Source organism: Chanodichthys erythropterus, chromosome 2, assembly GCF_024489055.1.
Source record: "Chanodichthys erythropterus isolate Z2021 chromosome 2, ASM2448905v1, whole genome shotgun sequence".
Taxonomy (NCBI): Eukaryota; Metazoa; Chordata; class Actinopteri; order Cypriniformes; family Xenocyprididae; genus Chanodichthys; species Chanodichthys erythropterus.
The window spans coordinates 13764986-13780776 of NC_090222.1; the positions used below are offsets into that span (position 1 = coordinate 13764986).

Here is a 15791-nt window from a genome sequence, read left to right on the forward strand (position 1 = left end):
GGTGATTTTAAACGTCTACCAGCCAGACCAGATGTTATTATATAATGCTAAAAATAATAAAGATAAATTTTCTGCTCATGTTCAGGGTGTTTCAAAGCTGGAGACATGTAGGAGAGGTCTTTCAAATTTAACACAGATGGTTGACTAACCTACATACAGGTGGGCGGCTCTCTTGAGAAATGATTATGCATGAACAACGCGGTTTCAGGCACCAAAGCTACAGACCACTTACCAAATGTTAAGATTTTCCATATGCTATCCACCAACCAAGATCAGTCCTGCTGGTCTTGAATTAGTTTATTTTTTGCATTGGAAATTTTTGCACATAAATTGTGCAGAAATTGTAATCTGAACTGTAACACTTCTTTGACTACATAATGTTGTATTTTTCAGATCAAGATGTCTGACTCCAGTAGTGGCAAGCCCCTTGTGGTAACTTCCTCTGTCTCCCTCAAAGTTACCGCTCCTTCTTTCTACAACCAGCCCAAAAAGTTTGCATCCGTCGCTCCTCCAAAGCCTAAAGTACAGATGGCCCCATCACAGCCGCCCTCATTTGCAAGCACTGGTGTGATTGGACGAGTTGGAGAGATGCCCCCGCCCCCTTCAGCTGTTTGTGAGGGTAAGGCCATTTCAATTAAAGATGAAGCATGTCGTTTCTAATATGAGACAATCCATGATAAAAAAAAAGATATGCCTTTTATATTTATAAAAAAAACTACTTTAGAACACACGTGGCAAATTCTTTAAAATGGTATAAATGTTGTTTTTTATGGTTTTGGAAAACATTTTCAGTTTTATTGCAATAACTGTAAAAATTTTATAGTGTAGCCATCAAGTAATAATATATTTTCCTTACACCTTTTAATACATGTTAGTGTACACATCTTATTTTTTACAAATATCATAAATCTATTCATTCAAAAATATTATAACTTTTCAGGGAGTTGAACCACATGTGATTTCACTCTCTAAACTAACCAAGCCTTACCATAAAAATGTGAAATAATTTGATATTTTAAGAGAATTTTTTCACCTTGACTCGCAGTCATGAGGGTCTACAGGGGTCTTCTCTCTGATATTTCCTTTGTTTTTTCATCATGTTTCATCATGTTAGTTGCATCACATGGCATTGATTTCAAATGTTAATAAGCGGTGAAGCAGTTGTTAAAACATTTTTTTTTTCAATTACAAATAAAATGTAATGAAAAATAAGATTATGCCAAACTATTTAAAGGGTTAGTTCACCCAAAAATGAAAATTCTGTCATTAATGACTCATGCCGTTCCACACCCGTAAGACCTTTGTTCATCTTCGGAACACAAATTAAGATATTTTAGTTGAAATCTGATAGCCAGCAATATAATTTCCTCTCTCAAGATCCATAAGGGTACTAAAAACATATTTAAGTCAGTTCATGTGAGTACAGTGTTTCAATATTAATATTATAAAGCGACGAGAATATTTTTGGTGCGCCAAAAAAACGGAATAATGACTTATATAGTGATGGCCGATTTCAAAACACTGCTTCAGGAAGCTTCGGAGTGTAATGAATCAGCGTGTCGAATAAGTGGTTCGGAGCACCAAAGTCACGTCAGCCGTTGGCAGTTTGACACGCGATCTGAATCATGATTCGACACACTGATTCATTTGTGCTCCGAATCTTCCTGAAGCAGTATTTTTTTTTTTTTTTGGTGCACCAAAAATATTCTCGTCGCTTTATAATATTAATATTGAAACACTGTACTCACATGAACTGATTTAAATATGTTTTTAGTACATTAATGGATCTTGACAGAGGAAATGTCATTGCTCCCTAAGCAGGCCTCACTGAGCCATCGGATTTCAAAAAAAATATCTTAATTTGTGTTCCGAAGATGAACAAAGGTCTTACGGGTGTGGAACGGCATGAGGGTGAGTAATTAATGACAGAATTTTCATTTTTGGGTGAACTAACCATTTAAGTTTTCTCAAAATATTTTTGAGGCTTTATTTTTCATTATGATATCACTAATGGGTCAATGATCCTTCATTATACACTGAACATGAGGTTCTTTTAAGAAAGCTCACTCTGCTTGTTGTAGCAAATGTAGTAATTCTCTCCTCACCAGAATTACAACATATGCGCTTGGCAACAGAGTGCGTTTTCAGACATGACTGTTAAAGAATTCACTTTTGGGCCAAGTTTTGAAAGAGTTCTGCAGATAAAGGATTAAACTGAGTTGCATTTCTGCCTTTAGTGATATGTGGAATATTCAATATCAGCATTGTCCTTCAAATGCCAGTACTGATGATTTAAAGAGTCGTTTTTCACATGTGAGAGAAGCTATGTATGCTAATTTATATGTAGATAAGCTATGCTATCATGCTTTGTGTTGAGGTGAAAGAACAATACAGAAAGGGATTTTGTTATTGTGAACTGGTGCGAGTGTAATGAAATTCACTGCCTCCGTTTATTAGACTTCCCGCCCCCTCCTCCTCCTCCGCTGGACGATGCCGAGCTCCCAGCCCCTCCTCCAGAATGCCAAATCACACCCCCTGCATCTGATGCCCTTCCTCCTGCATTCCCAGCCCCGCCCCCAGTTGCAGAAGACCTGCACCTCCCTGCACCTCCCGAGGAGTTTATCTCTGTACCTTCTGCCTCCTTCCCCCCACCCCCACCACCACCACCACCACCTCCTCTCCCTGAGACCAGTGCAGGTGTCAACTCTCAGGTAGGTTACCCAATATTTGATTTGATTTCAATTTGATTTTAATCTTAACGAGTCTTTACATGCCCTTATGTCATTCCCAGCCTTTATAACTTTCTTATTTCTGGTCCTTTAAGCTTTCGCACTACCAACCACACAAAAAAAAATCGATTTTGACTAACAATGCACTAAAAAACGTCACACAAACCAAAAATAAAGTTTAATAATCAATCAAATTTAACAATCAGCGCTCAAATAAAAACTTTAGATTTGAATTGGACAGTAGGCAGTTTTTATATCCGTTTTATTAATGATATAATTATGTTTCTACACCTATTGAAATATAAACATTTAAACAGTGGCTATAATAACCTACTTTCATGACAGATTAATTAAAACATACTTTAAATAATGAAGACATCACTAACAGGTTAAGTATATGTAATATAGTGCATATATTTAGCAAAATGCTCCTTGAGTTTTTTTTTTTTGTTTTTTTTTTTTTTTTTTTTTTCAGCTAATGAGCTATGGACGTTTAATATAAACTGAGGTGAATGCAATGATATGTGACATTGTTTAAAAGCTGTTGTATTGACGTCGTCTTTCCACGGTTGAAACACATGAGACATGATACATTTCAGTAATAGTACTGTTTCTTTCAACATAACTTCTGATATTCATTCATGTTTATTTTGTGCTGTAACTATTAGTAAAGATGATCAGTTAACGTCCGTTTCCAAGCTGTCGGCTACAGCTATCTGTTATGCCACATTTAAGAACCCCAAAACCTCACTGTATTGTTTGAATTTCATCATAAAATTGACAATTTCATATCAAAAGTCCACTCAGCTGACATTTTAACCAGGGGCCTGTACCATGAAGCTGGATTAGCTGGCTAGCCAGGTAAGTTTCAGATTGGTTTGCGCCAATCCTGGGTTTTAGGTACCATGAAAGTAACTTGGCTTTTTGTGGTGTTCATCGCCATAGTATCTTACGCTCCATGGCTAACCTGCTCTGGGGCAGGTTATTTTCTGGGTTAGAGATCTCAAACTGAAATTGGACCAATCAGACGTAAGCTAAGTGACACTGACACACCCAACGCAATAAAGTCACTCCCCCAGTTTCTCTTCGTCTAAATTAAAGGTCATTATATAGTAAAAACAAATATTTAACGATGAAATTGTCTGGTTTTAATGATATTATAATTTATATATGATTTGTATAATTATATGATCCATATTTTTATTAATCCATTACCCACATGCAAATTTAGTGTAACAGTAGTTAAGCACTTAGTTTCAGTTAATATTAATATATATAGATCATATGTAATAAAGGCCTGAATAAGGAGTAAATAGAATCTTTAAAAATGACTACATGTGACGTTGTATGTTTAAGTCTCTATCGCTATATATTATCAACTAACTTCAGAACTTTCACTTGCACTGATAAAGATAATTTCTTTTATTTGTCCTTTCACAGACAAGTATTTTCCATTAGTGTAAATGCATTTAAATTCTTCAGTTTCAGCAAAAGAGTTTTGAATCACGCTGGCTCTCACGCGAGAAGTGAATCACAGTTTATTTCTGTTGCAAGGCATGTGATTGGCTGTTTGCCACTGATGTCACAGATTCATGTGCACGCGCTCCACAAACTCAGGATCAAAGCCTGACACAGAAAGTTAATGATCAGCATCATGGTACCAACAAAGCCGGATTGGAGTGGTGTGGCTTTGTCAACTCAAAACTAATCCTATAACCCTGAGTTTGTTCATCTACCATCATGGTACAGGCCCCAGGTGTTATCATCATTGACGTTGTGCACAAAATAGACAGACAAAAAGGTCTGAGAAGTGATCATTAAACATCACTGTTTGGTTAATGATTTCAATGTTTTTTTTTTTTTTGTTTTTTTTTTTTTTTTCTGATTGAAAGTTTCAGTTGATGAAATTTTGGTGCATCACTAATTCTTACTCTTTATGGCCTGAAGTGGCATGCCAGATTTTTTACAGTCTTCAGTAATTCTAGTGATTCTCTTTGTGTAAATAGAGAAGATGGTTAAGTGGAATTGAGCAGTTTGCTGCAGTAAACTCTTCTGTACTGTGAGACACAGTTATGCGTGCTGTCTGCTGACATGCCCATATAAGCCCTGGCTCTATTTATGGATGTGTTATTGTGGTGAGTGCGATGTAATTGGGCTACATCATCACTCTCACAGGGCCTCGTTCAATCAAACAGACATGCTGTTGCTACTGACAGCAATGAAAATACACTGCATAAACATTTTTTGTGAAATATTTCCTTATTATAGACGTTTTTAGGGATGGACAAAACTCGCTGACCTTTTGCCTTAACTAGTTTACTAATTTGTCTGAAGAAAGCTGTGTGGTGACCTGACCCCGATAAGATGCTTTAGGTAATTGTAACAAGGTTTAAAGTTCAGAGAAAAAGGAGGCCAGAACCAGTGAATGTTCAACGTAATTTTAGTAACCAAAAATGAACAAACAACAAATACAAAAGTAAAGCAGCAGCTCCTCACGGACATCTGCCTCATAAAACATAATAAAAACAACTACATAAATAACCCAGGCCTGGTCCTCTCTCATCCTTCACTGTCATCATTCCTCCTTTTATTCTCCCGGAGCTCCTCTGTAAGAAAATCTGCTCCCAAGGCTCTCGGCCCCGCCCTGAGATTTTATTTTATTTAGCTATTTTATTTTGGGTTATCGCTTAAAAAAACAACACTGGATGGAATCACAAAGATGTGCATAAATTCTAAAAATGTGCATAAAAAACATGCACTCAGTTGAGGCGCTTTTTTTTTTTTCTCCAATAAGACATGCACATAAACTATGATGGAAACACATTTACAGAATAAATTCCTTGATGCACAAAAAAAACTTTTGCTTTGATATGATTGGATTTAGTGGGCCAATTTCATTACAAAGCATCTTAAATGTTGCTTTGATCATTCTGAAATGCCTGAGCCATCATTAGTCATAAAAGTTATTTGGTATAATGACCTCCCAGAACTGTATAACACGATTGTATTCCCAAACACCAGGCAATCCGCCTCTGAATAACAAGATAACAAGACTGCATTTTTTGTGTTTCATTTTTGAGCTTTGAGGCACAAGTCCACAGGGGCCACAGTGGCATCTCCGATTGCAGCAACTTTCATTTTTATTACAGATATTTTGCGCCAATTTTCCAGGAAGTAACACTTTTGTTCTCTTGAACACATGGCATGGAAATGGTGCTTTATTCATAAATTGTTTTATGCGATGTTCGCAGCTTTGCATGGAAACTATAGAAAGTGCATGCTGCTTCTTTGAAGATTGTGTAGTGATTGAACAGTGCTGTGGTTTTATGAGAGCAAGACTGTAATTTGTTTGTCTTTCTCAGCTCTTCCAAATTTCTAAGAGCTTTGTGGATTCATTCACACGCACATTCTGCCCTTTTATTTTCTCATATAATTTGATCAAATGACTTTAACTAGGCATTAATTATAATCTACAAACACTTCTCAGAAGGCACCATTTTCTTCATCCTTTTTTTTTTTTTATATCTGTTCTTCACATTGTTTAATGTTCTTTGGATTGTTTTTCAGCTCTGACCCTGTCATTTTCTGTTTCACATATTCCTTTTTTATTGCTTTGTACTCTATCCCACCCTTTTATTGCCTCACATTTATATACTCTCGCACTCTTTCCAACAATACATCTGATTTCATGGCTGATTCACCCTTTCTTGTCGTTCTCCTCTCCTAAACCACATCCTCTCCAACCTCCCCTCCTGATCTTGTCTCATCTTTTTCCCCTAAATTTCTCTTTTTGTTCTCCATAGAGGCTGTTCGAGAAACAGACAAGTTTTGACAGGCAGCTGGGCTCTTTGACTGATATGTTATCAGAGATGGAGACTAGTGGACCTTTCAACCCAAAGGTAAAAACACAACCTTTAACCTCTGACGTTTTAATCTTGACCTTCACGATTCAGTTCATTTCCCTTTAATTTTTCAACTTTAATGGAATAGTTCCCCTGAAATTAAAATCCTGTCAATATGTACTTACCCTAATGCCATTCCAAGGCTTACTTTCTTTTGAAGAACACAAAAGGAGATGTTTTGACTAATGTTCATGCTGCTCTTTTATTTTTTGGTAGAGCTGCTCTTTTCAGTTTTTGATGACAGATGCCGATATTTTAGGGATTTCTAGGGTGGCCAGTGACAGACACACACCACACACACACCACACACACCACACACACACCACACACCACACACCACACACACACACACCACACACACACACACGCATATATATATAATATAAACTCAGTATATACATATACTTTGTATATACACTATATGTATGTATGTATTTATGTATAATACAAAAAAACAACACAACAAAATAACACATTCTTACATTAAGAATAAATAATTTGAAAATGAATCAATATGAAAACGTATCATTTGAACTTGATGCAGACATCCTTCTTGATTCTGTAAAAATAAAAAATAATAATCCACTAATCTTTGGGTGAAGCAACCCTTAAACTAAGCATTTTTTTTTATCTTGAGTTCCCATGACTAATAACTGGATAATAGAGGAACAATTATTTTTCACAATCTTAATCTTGCAACATTCTGATTCCACAATTGAGAGATTTTGTAAGCCTTTTTTTAAGTTCCCTTTTCCCCATCTGATGTATGTGTACTTCTGTGTGTGTTTGTTTACTCAGTTGCCAAGCCAGTTTTCATCAGCACCAGCTCCGAAGCCAGTAGCACCACCACCAACCGCCCCTAAGCCGTCCCTTTCCTTTCTGCCCCCTCCTGAACTGCAGGATCGCCCTCCACCCGCCCCTTGGGCTGAGGAGCTCCGTGCCCGAACACGGCCGGCCAATCAGAGCACAGCCTCTGCCTCCACTCCTGTACAGTCACTTGCTAAAGGCCCAGCTGTTGCTCCAAAGACCAACTTCTCTCCCAGTCAGTTGAATTCAAATTTTGGTTCCAAAACGGTTAGCCCTGCACCTTCTGGCGGTGCAAGAGTGTTTAACCATGCCATTAAAACCCCCGCCCAAAGCTCTTTCCCACCCCCTCCTCCTGCTGCTCCTCCTGCTGCTCCTCCTGCCCCTGTTGCTCCACCAGTGAATATTTCCGCCCCCACACCTGCGTTCAATCACTCTGAAACATCTCCCATTGGCAGTCAGCAGAGCTTTGCTCCGCCTCCTGCTGCTGCACCTAAGAAGTCACCCATCTCATCATTCAGCAGACCAGCAGGAAACACTGTTCCACCAAAGGTGGGTGCGCCTTAGATTATAAGGTGATGCAGTAATTTAAATAAAGCTAACGTGAGGTAATATAAGGTAACAAGGCAAAAAATAAATCTTAAAATGAACAGTTTTGCATATTCTGCATAATCTTTTTTACTGTGAGCTGTGTGGAGCAATCTACATAATGCAACATTGTCTGTGCGGAGTAAAGGCAGCTATAGATGGTTAAATAGATGTAAGAAAAGACCTGTCACATTTCTAGAGAACAGCCAATTGCAGTTCATATGCAAATATAAAACTAAAATGTCTGAGTCATTTCTGAAAAATGGCAAACATATGCTGTTGTTTTTTTAGGTGTCTGGTTCTGGTGGAGCTCCTCTCACTATGAGGGAGGTAGAAGAGCTGGAGAAAATGACTAAGGACTTTATCAAAGACATGGACAAGCATCCTCCTGTGATCACTTCTCCAGCTACAGGTACACAAACACACTATGACCTCACCTACACAAACTGAACTCCACCTAACCTTGTGTACACACTCACACCCTTAAGATTTGATTGGTCTTTTTCATCATAATTTCAGTGATTTTCATGGTTTTGATGATAATTTAAGCCTTAGTCCCAGACATCCATATGGCTCTTGTTTAACACACAGCAGACAAGCTGCGATAAACATTGACTGTGTAATGGTCCCAGGCTTCTTTTGCTCTTTTTCTGTCTCACGCTCTCTTTATCTGGCTGTGTAGGTGTTTAGCTCAATGTAGCTTCTCCATCTCAGTTTATTACTCTATTATCAGTGTCTAAACACCACGGCTCTTCACCTCTCCCGTGTCTGGATCTCTCTGGATGAGTGTTGTAATGATCTCACTCTGTCTTTGTCAGCATTGAGTTTTTTTTTTTTTTTTTTTTAGGTTTCCTAGTAGCTTAGATGTGTGTACAGTTGAAAACAAGAAATACTTTTTGATCAGAAATAAACAGTTTGATTTTGTGTTTTCATGTTCTGTGTTTTATGGTTTATTTTTAAGTCCGATATATTCTTGGTCATAGATTGATTGATTTAGTTCTTTATTGCCCGGCTTGTGTTGACCCTTTGCAAAGATGAAAATTTAGCTTTGTTATAACAAGAATAATTACATTTTTAAATTTAATATAGTAGATAGTAGGCATGAGGGTGAGTAATAAATGACATTATTTTAATTTTTGGGTGAAATAACCCTTTAAGTAGTTTGAAAGCGTAGGGAGATTGACTCGATTACATCATTCACAGTACTTAAATGGGACTGAACTGGTGCTAAAGTTATGGTGAGCTTTGATTGTTGGATTTTTTTTTTTTTGATTGGTGGAGTTTTTTGTAGAATCGTGGATAATGTAGTCTTTCACCAATAATTTCACTGTTTAAGAGTTAGTTCACCCAAAAATGAAAATTATGTCATTAATGACTCACCCTCATGTCGTTCCAAACCCGTAAGACCTCCGTTCATCTTCGGGAACACAGTTTAAGATATTTTAGATTTAGTCCGAGAGCTTTCTGTCCCTCCATTGAAAGTGTATGTACGGTATACTGTCCATGTCCAGAAAGGTAATAAAAACATTATTTTTTGGTCAAAAAATAACAAAAACTATGACTTTATTCAGGATTGTATTCTCTTCTGGAATCCTTTCCATTGAATTGATTCCATTGAATCCTTTCATCTGTCGGCGTTGGTAATGCACTTTTACGTCATTGTTTTTGGCGATTAGGACATCCGCGACATGCACACTTACGCACCATTTTAAAAATATAGCAATACCAAAATACAAACAATGTAGAATAGCTTGAATACAGCGTGTCTCCCTCAGACTGTAAACGAAGCTTGGGAGCACTAGATAACACGTCAGGAGCTTCTTACGTCCGCAGCATCACTGAGGAGTCGTGAACACGGATTGACAACAGACCCGGAAGAGAAGACAATGCTGAATAAAGTTGTAGTTTTTGTTATTTTTGGACCAAAATGTATTTTAGATGCTTCAAAAACTTCTGACTAACCCACTGATATCACATGGACTACTTTGATAATGTTTTTATTACCTTTCTGGACATGGACAGTATACCGTACAAACATTTTCAATGGAGGGACAGAAAGCTCTCGGACTAAATCTAAAATATCTTAAACTGTGTTCCGAAGATGAACGGAGGTCTTACGGGTTTGGAACGACATGAGGGTGAGTCATTAATGACATAATTTTCATTTTTGGGTGAACTAACCCTTTAAAAATTGATTGTTTTAAACATATTAAAGCAATGCTTTTTTTGAGCATCAATTAACCTTGTAGCTTATAGGTCTGTCTTTAAAGGTAAAAGATAAAAATCAGCTCTATATGGCAACAGAGGTGTAAAGAGTACCTGAAAACCATACTTAAAAGTAAAAGTACAGATACCTTTACATCGAAAATGAGTAACCAATTCCAATTCGATTTGAGTAAAAGTCTTAGAGTATCTGATTTTAACAGTACTTAAGTATTTTACTCATGCTGAATGTAGGCTCTGAGATGCAGTGAAAATAAGAAACAATTGATTTGTAAGATGAGATGTTATGTTTATTTTCTAAAATCAAAATAAAACTGAACACCTCAATCTTGCAATAAACCAAGGTCGACACAACAACCTTTTAAACATCTATAAGCTCTCAAGTCTCAGTTGAGCTCAAGTGCACAAAAAGGCCACAAGTAAACCAATATCCTTCAAAATGGTCTTGTCAGTATTGCGGATAAATAAAATAATGTTAAGTAAAATTTAAATAGTCAAAATCTATTGTATGTGCTAGTTTGAGCCTCATCACCAGCTGCAGTCATTTCCTCATCTAATAAATCAAACACCTGCGATCAGAAACTACCTTCTAATGCACTCGCATTCACGTAAAGTAGCTTTGTTGACAAGTTTTGGGGGAGTAAAGGCAAAATGCACAAGATGTAGTACCTTCAATGCACTTAGATGGTGAATTTCACTTCTTTATAGCAGAAATAAACTGCTGCAGAAAAAGTTAGGTGTCATGAAAAATGTAATTTGTAATTGCATTACATCACAAATGTAGTGGAGTAAAAGGTACATTTACTTTGTTCAAAAATGTAGTCAAGTAGAGAGTAAAAGTTGCCAATAACTTTAATATTCAATGCAACTACAAAGTAGGACAAAAAGATACTTAAGTACAGTAACTAGTTACATTTACAGTACTTTACACCTCTGATATGGCAACAGTTGCTAAGGTAGGATTGGTCAGGAATGCTTTTAAGGCGGGGCTTAGGATCAATTAGTGAGTCTGTGCTGTTGAACTGAGACCTTTAGAGTACAATAGTACAATCTCTCCAGACTCTCACCCAATTATCACCCTGGAGACAATCTCTGTGTTTGCTGCTCCATAATGAACTTCTCTTTACCTAATAAATCTCTCATTATCCCCAATCTCTATTTCTCTTTCCTAATATAAACACTTTTTTCCTTTCAGAAGTGTGTGGTAAATGTGGAGAAGCTCTCTCTAGAGCTCAGCCAGCAGTTAGAGCGATGGAGAAACTCTTCCACTCCCATTGTTTCTGCTGCATGACCTGCCAGCGCCCCCTGCAGGGCATGCAGTTCTACGACCACAACGGCACGCCTCAGTGTGAGGACTGCTACATGGTGAGATGGACACGTTTAGACACGTGAAACTTCAGTCACAGTTTTCATTTTTAGAATTGACACATCAGCTTTTTTTGGTATCAGACAAACTTTAATGATAGTCAATGTTATCCATATTACAGATTTTTATGAACATGTGGGGCCTTTTTTCCATTTGCATTTTCTTACCGTTTGTCTTTGGGTGTGATTGTGTGTTTCCAGAGTTCTCTGACTGTGTGTTCCCGCTGTGGGGAGCGGATCACAGATCGCGTCCTGAAGGCGGTGGGCCAGTGTTTCCATTCCCACTGTTTCCGCTGCACTACCTGCAGCTGCACACTGGAGGGCGCTCCATTCATCACCGATGACAACAACAACCCCTACTGTGTCAAAGATTACCATCGGTGAGCCATCACACTAATCACAGACCAAGCTCTCAGTTATACTGGTATATTATAGAGCAGTTTTAACTAATTATCCTAATTATTTTAACTAATTATTAAATAATAATCAGTTATCAATGTAATGAACAAAAAAGTGGTAAGACACTTTTAGCAATGTAAAATGAAACTTCCTTACAACACAAGTTTCACAGTTAATTTATTTAAGATTTCAAAACTAACCCCACTTTAATTTCAGACACTTTTTGTCTTGCCAAGGCATTTCTTTGTTAGCTTTTTAGGTAACACTTAATTTTACAGTGTTTTTCTCACACATTACATGTAGTAACTATGGTAATTACTATAAACTGTGCATAATTGCCTGCAACTAATCCTAACCCAAACCCTATAGTAAGTACATGTAGTTAATTCTTATTACACAGTACTTAAATGTATAATTACACTGCAATACAGACACCTTAAAATAAAGTGTAACCGCGCTTTATGTATCCTAAATACACACAATTAAATAGTATTTTCATACTTTTTTGTAATTTATTAACAGCTTGGCTGGAAAATGATGCTCAGTTTTTTTTGTTTTGTTTTGTTTTTTTTCACAAGCAATAACATTTTTTATTTATCATGCTTTTTGCATTCTTACAAAGTGCACTACTTTTGAGAGAATTTTGGGGGGGGAAATTGTTTTATAAAATAGTTTTATAATTATACATTTAAGTACTGAGTAATAATAATTAACGTATAATTAATGTACTTACTATAGGGTTAGAGCTAGGATGAGGGTTTGGTTAATTGCATGTAATTATGCATAATTTATAGTTATTACTACAGAAACTACATGTAATATCCACAACTTGGGCATTGTTGTAATTTGTATAAAAACTGTATATAAATCATTCCCACACAATATATATCGAAACGGTTTATGAATATTTCACTTTGTGTTATCATGGGTTTGTTTTATTATGTTATGATGAATTTTCATATTTTTAGATTTAAAGTTTGACTAGGATAAGAGAACAAAATCTATACACAAAAATAGAAAAATTAATGTATTGTAAAAGAAATTGTCATATAGCAAAAAAAGTTTAATAGTATTTTAATAATATCATATATTTTAATAGAAATTAACGGCTTATAAAGTGAATATTAATTGAAATTAAAATTGAATTAAAAGTAAATTATAAAGTGATAGTAAATTATACAAATGTTATATAATATTAAAAAAAATAAATGTTGGTAACACTTTAAAATAAGGTTCCACTTTAGTTAACATGAACTAACAATGAACAATAGCCTACTTCGACAGCCTTTATTAATCTTACTTAAAGGGATAGTTCATCCAAAAATGAAAATTCTGTCATCATTTACTCACTCTCAAGTTGTTCCTAACCTTTATGAATTTCTTTCTTCTGCTGAACACAAACAAACACATTTTTAAGAACCAAACAATGAACCCATTGATTTCCATAGTATTTTTTCCATAATGTTTGGTTACTCATTTTTAATGTTACTGATACATTTTTTTTTAAATCAAAAGCTGTTATTGCACAGTTAATGCACTGTGAACTAACATGAAGTACTCTATTTTTATTAAATAATTATGTAACAAAGATGTAACAAGTGTATTGCTCATTGTTAATACAAATGAGACCTTATTGTCAATGTTTTATCTGACCCTCTCTCCTTCTTTTTTCTGTTTCTCAGCCGTTTCTCTCCACTTTGCGTAAGCTGCAATGAGCCGATTGTTCCCGACCCTGGAAGTGAAGAGACCATCAGGGTTGTTGCTTTAGAGAAGAACTTTCACCTGAAGTGCTACCGATGTGAGGTACGAAGACTCTTCCTTTTGTTATCTTTACCTCTTTGTTCTAGCCTCAAATTAGAAGAGTCACGTTTTACAATATGAAATTGCTCGTTCATTGCAGGATTGTGCTCGTCCTCTTTCCATCGAGGCAGACGCTGATGGCTGCTACCCATTGGATGGCAGAATTCTGTGCATGAAGTGCCATGCCCAACGTGCCAAGCAGGCCAAGCAGTGATTAGTGGAAACTTATTACAAAACCTAAACCAAATTTAAGACACATAATTGGCTCTGCTTTGAAAATGTATGTGTTGTAATTCTCTCTTCTGTTTCACGTTCTCATTTTCCTCATGTTTCCTCAGTCAGTTAGCGCCTTTACTCGACAAAGCTCTGCTGCTTTTTCTGAATGGCCTTATTCAGAGCCCAGCCCATAGCTTGCCCTGTTTGTCCTGGCGTCTTTCTGCTAGGGCCTGATGTGTGCGAGCACAACGTTAGTGCCTCCATGTTGACCGCTACATACGACACAATTTTTACCGCTACATTGTTTGATATGTAAGGTGTCAGAGAAGTGATTTTAGGATATTTTTTTTGTGGCTTGAATTTTTACTGTAGTGGCTGACTCTGTGCAGAGGTAATGTACTGCACTGCCGTTTGAACCGCGCAGTTCAGCGAGACGTACAACTTCCAGCATGCCTTTAAAAAAAAAAAAAAACTCAGAACATCCATAAATTGTACCACAGCTGACTACTGAGGCAAGACGTATAGTTTGTATCTCCACATGCACTTTCAATAAGGCTTTTCCGAAACATACATTGTAGTTGATGAGAAGGGCTTTTTGTGAAATTGTAGTCACAACAAATGTAAAATAAGCAAAAACAAAGGCAGGGAAAGATGCATGCTTTACTTCTAGAACTGCTTACCTGTAAATGAACAAAAAACACATTGGTTTTATCCTAAAACATGTCGAACAAAATGTGATGATACAGTTAAGTAAGTTTGCATTGATCATCATGCCAGTATCAGTTCAGTTGTTTTTCATTCCATATATTGCCAGAGGTATTTAGCGATTGCACAATTGGTAGATTTGACAATTAAGTATTTCCAAAGAAAAGAACATCAATCACTGAGCCTTTTGTTAATATTGTAATATGACATCTTAGCTAAAGCTTTTTTAAAAATGTCTGGATTATGGAGAAGATGGTATTGTCTACACAAGAGCTTCGGATTATCTTTAACTAGAGCCTCATGGTTATATTCAGCAGAATCACAAAACTGTAGTTTTTGGTAAAACCCAACAGTGTTACTGTAGACAAACGAACATGATTCTGAGCAAACTGAACTCTTAAATGTTTCTCAGAAATATACAATTTTTAACAGTCACCATTCCCTGTGATTAATGCACAGAATTCCAGTTTTCCAACATTGACATTTTAGCTCATTTATTTTGTTGTTGTTTACGATAGCAACTGCTGTCTAACTAAGACCACTCGTTTTGGCTTTAGGGTAGCACTCATAGTATTTTGAATATTGCATTGCATCTGTGTTTCTCTTCTTGGCCTCGTCCCTTGACTATATTATGTCCAAGAAATTCTAGTATTTGATGCAATCGAATAAAACAATGGCTCTAATTATAAAAATATTACATGACCAAATCTAACACGTTATGCATGATTTGTTGTTATTGTTATTACAGTGTTTTTATACATCATGTTTCACAGTTGCCTCATTTTCATGCTGGTATCACAATACTGCTGAATTCAGTAAGGACCATTTGAACACTCGTGGTTTAGCCTCCATGTATTTACCATTTAACATTACCTTTTTTGTAAACGCAACATCTAATTTTCTCTCTTAATATGTGAATGTGTGTATGTTTACTGTTGAAAGTATGCCAATGTGTTATTTTTGCTATCATTGTTTTTCTTCCACATTTGTACTGTATTCTGAACTAATAAAACTATAAAAATAAGACTTTTTTGTGTTTTATCTTTCAATGGATTTAAAA

The 15791-nt window shown here is 36.3% G+C and overlaps 1 protein-coding gene across 2 annotated transcripts in view; it reads left to right on the forward strand.

The window, feature by feature from the left end:
* zyx (zyxin) overlaps positions 1 to 15757 on the forward strand; it is a 29618-nt gene extending 13861 nt beyond the window's left edge. For both annotated transcript variants that reach the window (XM_067401723.1, XM_067401715.1), the window contains exons 2-10: positions 394 to 619; positions 2458 to 2711; positions 6533 to 6628; positions 7430 to 7987; positions 8315 to 8435; positions 11442 to 11611; positions 11813 to 11991; positions 13693 to 13813; positions 13911 to 15757. In XM_067401723.1, the coding sequence (XP_067257824.1) occupies positions 400 to 619; positions 2458 to 2711; positions 6533 to 6628; positions 7430 to 7987; positions 8315 to 8435; positions 11442 to 11611; positions 11813 to 11991; positions 13693 to 13813; positions 13911 to 14024 (1833 nt within the window). In that variant the 5' untranslated portion in view covers positions 394 to 399 and the 3' untranslated portion in view covers positions 14025 to 15757. The remainder of the gene's footprint in view (positions 1 to 393; positions 620 to 2457; positions 2712 to 6532; positions 6629 to 7429; positions 7988 to 8314; positions 8436 to 11441; positions 11612 to 11812; positions 11992 to 13692; positions 13814 to 13910) is intronic.
* The last annotated feature ends 34 nt before the right edge of the window (positions 15758 to 15791 follow it).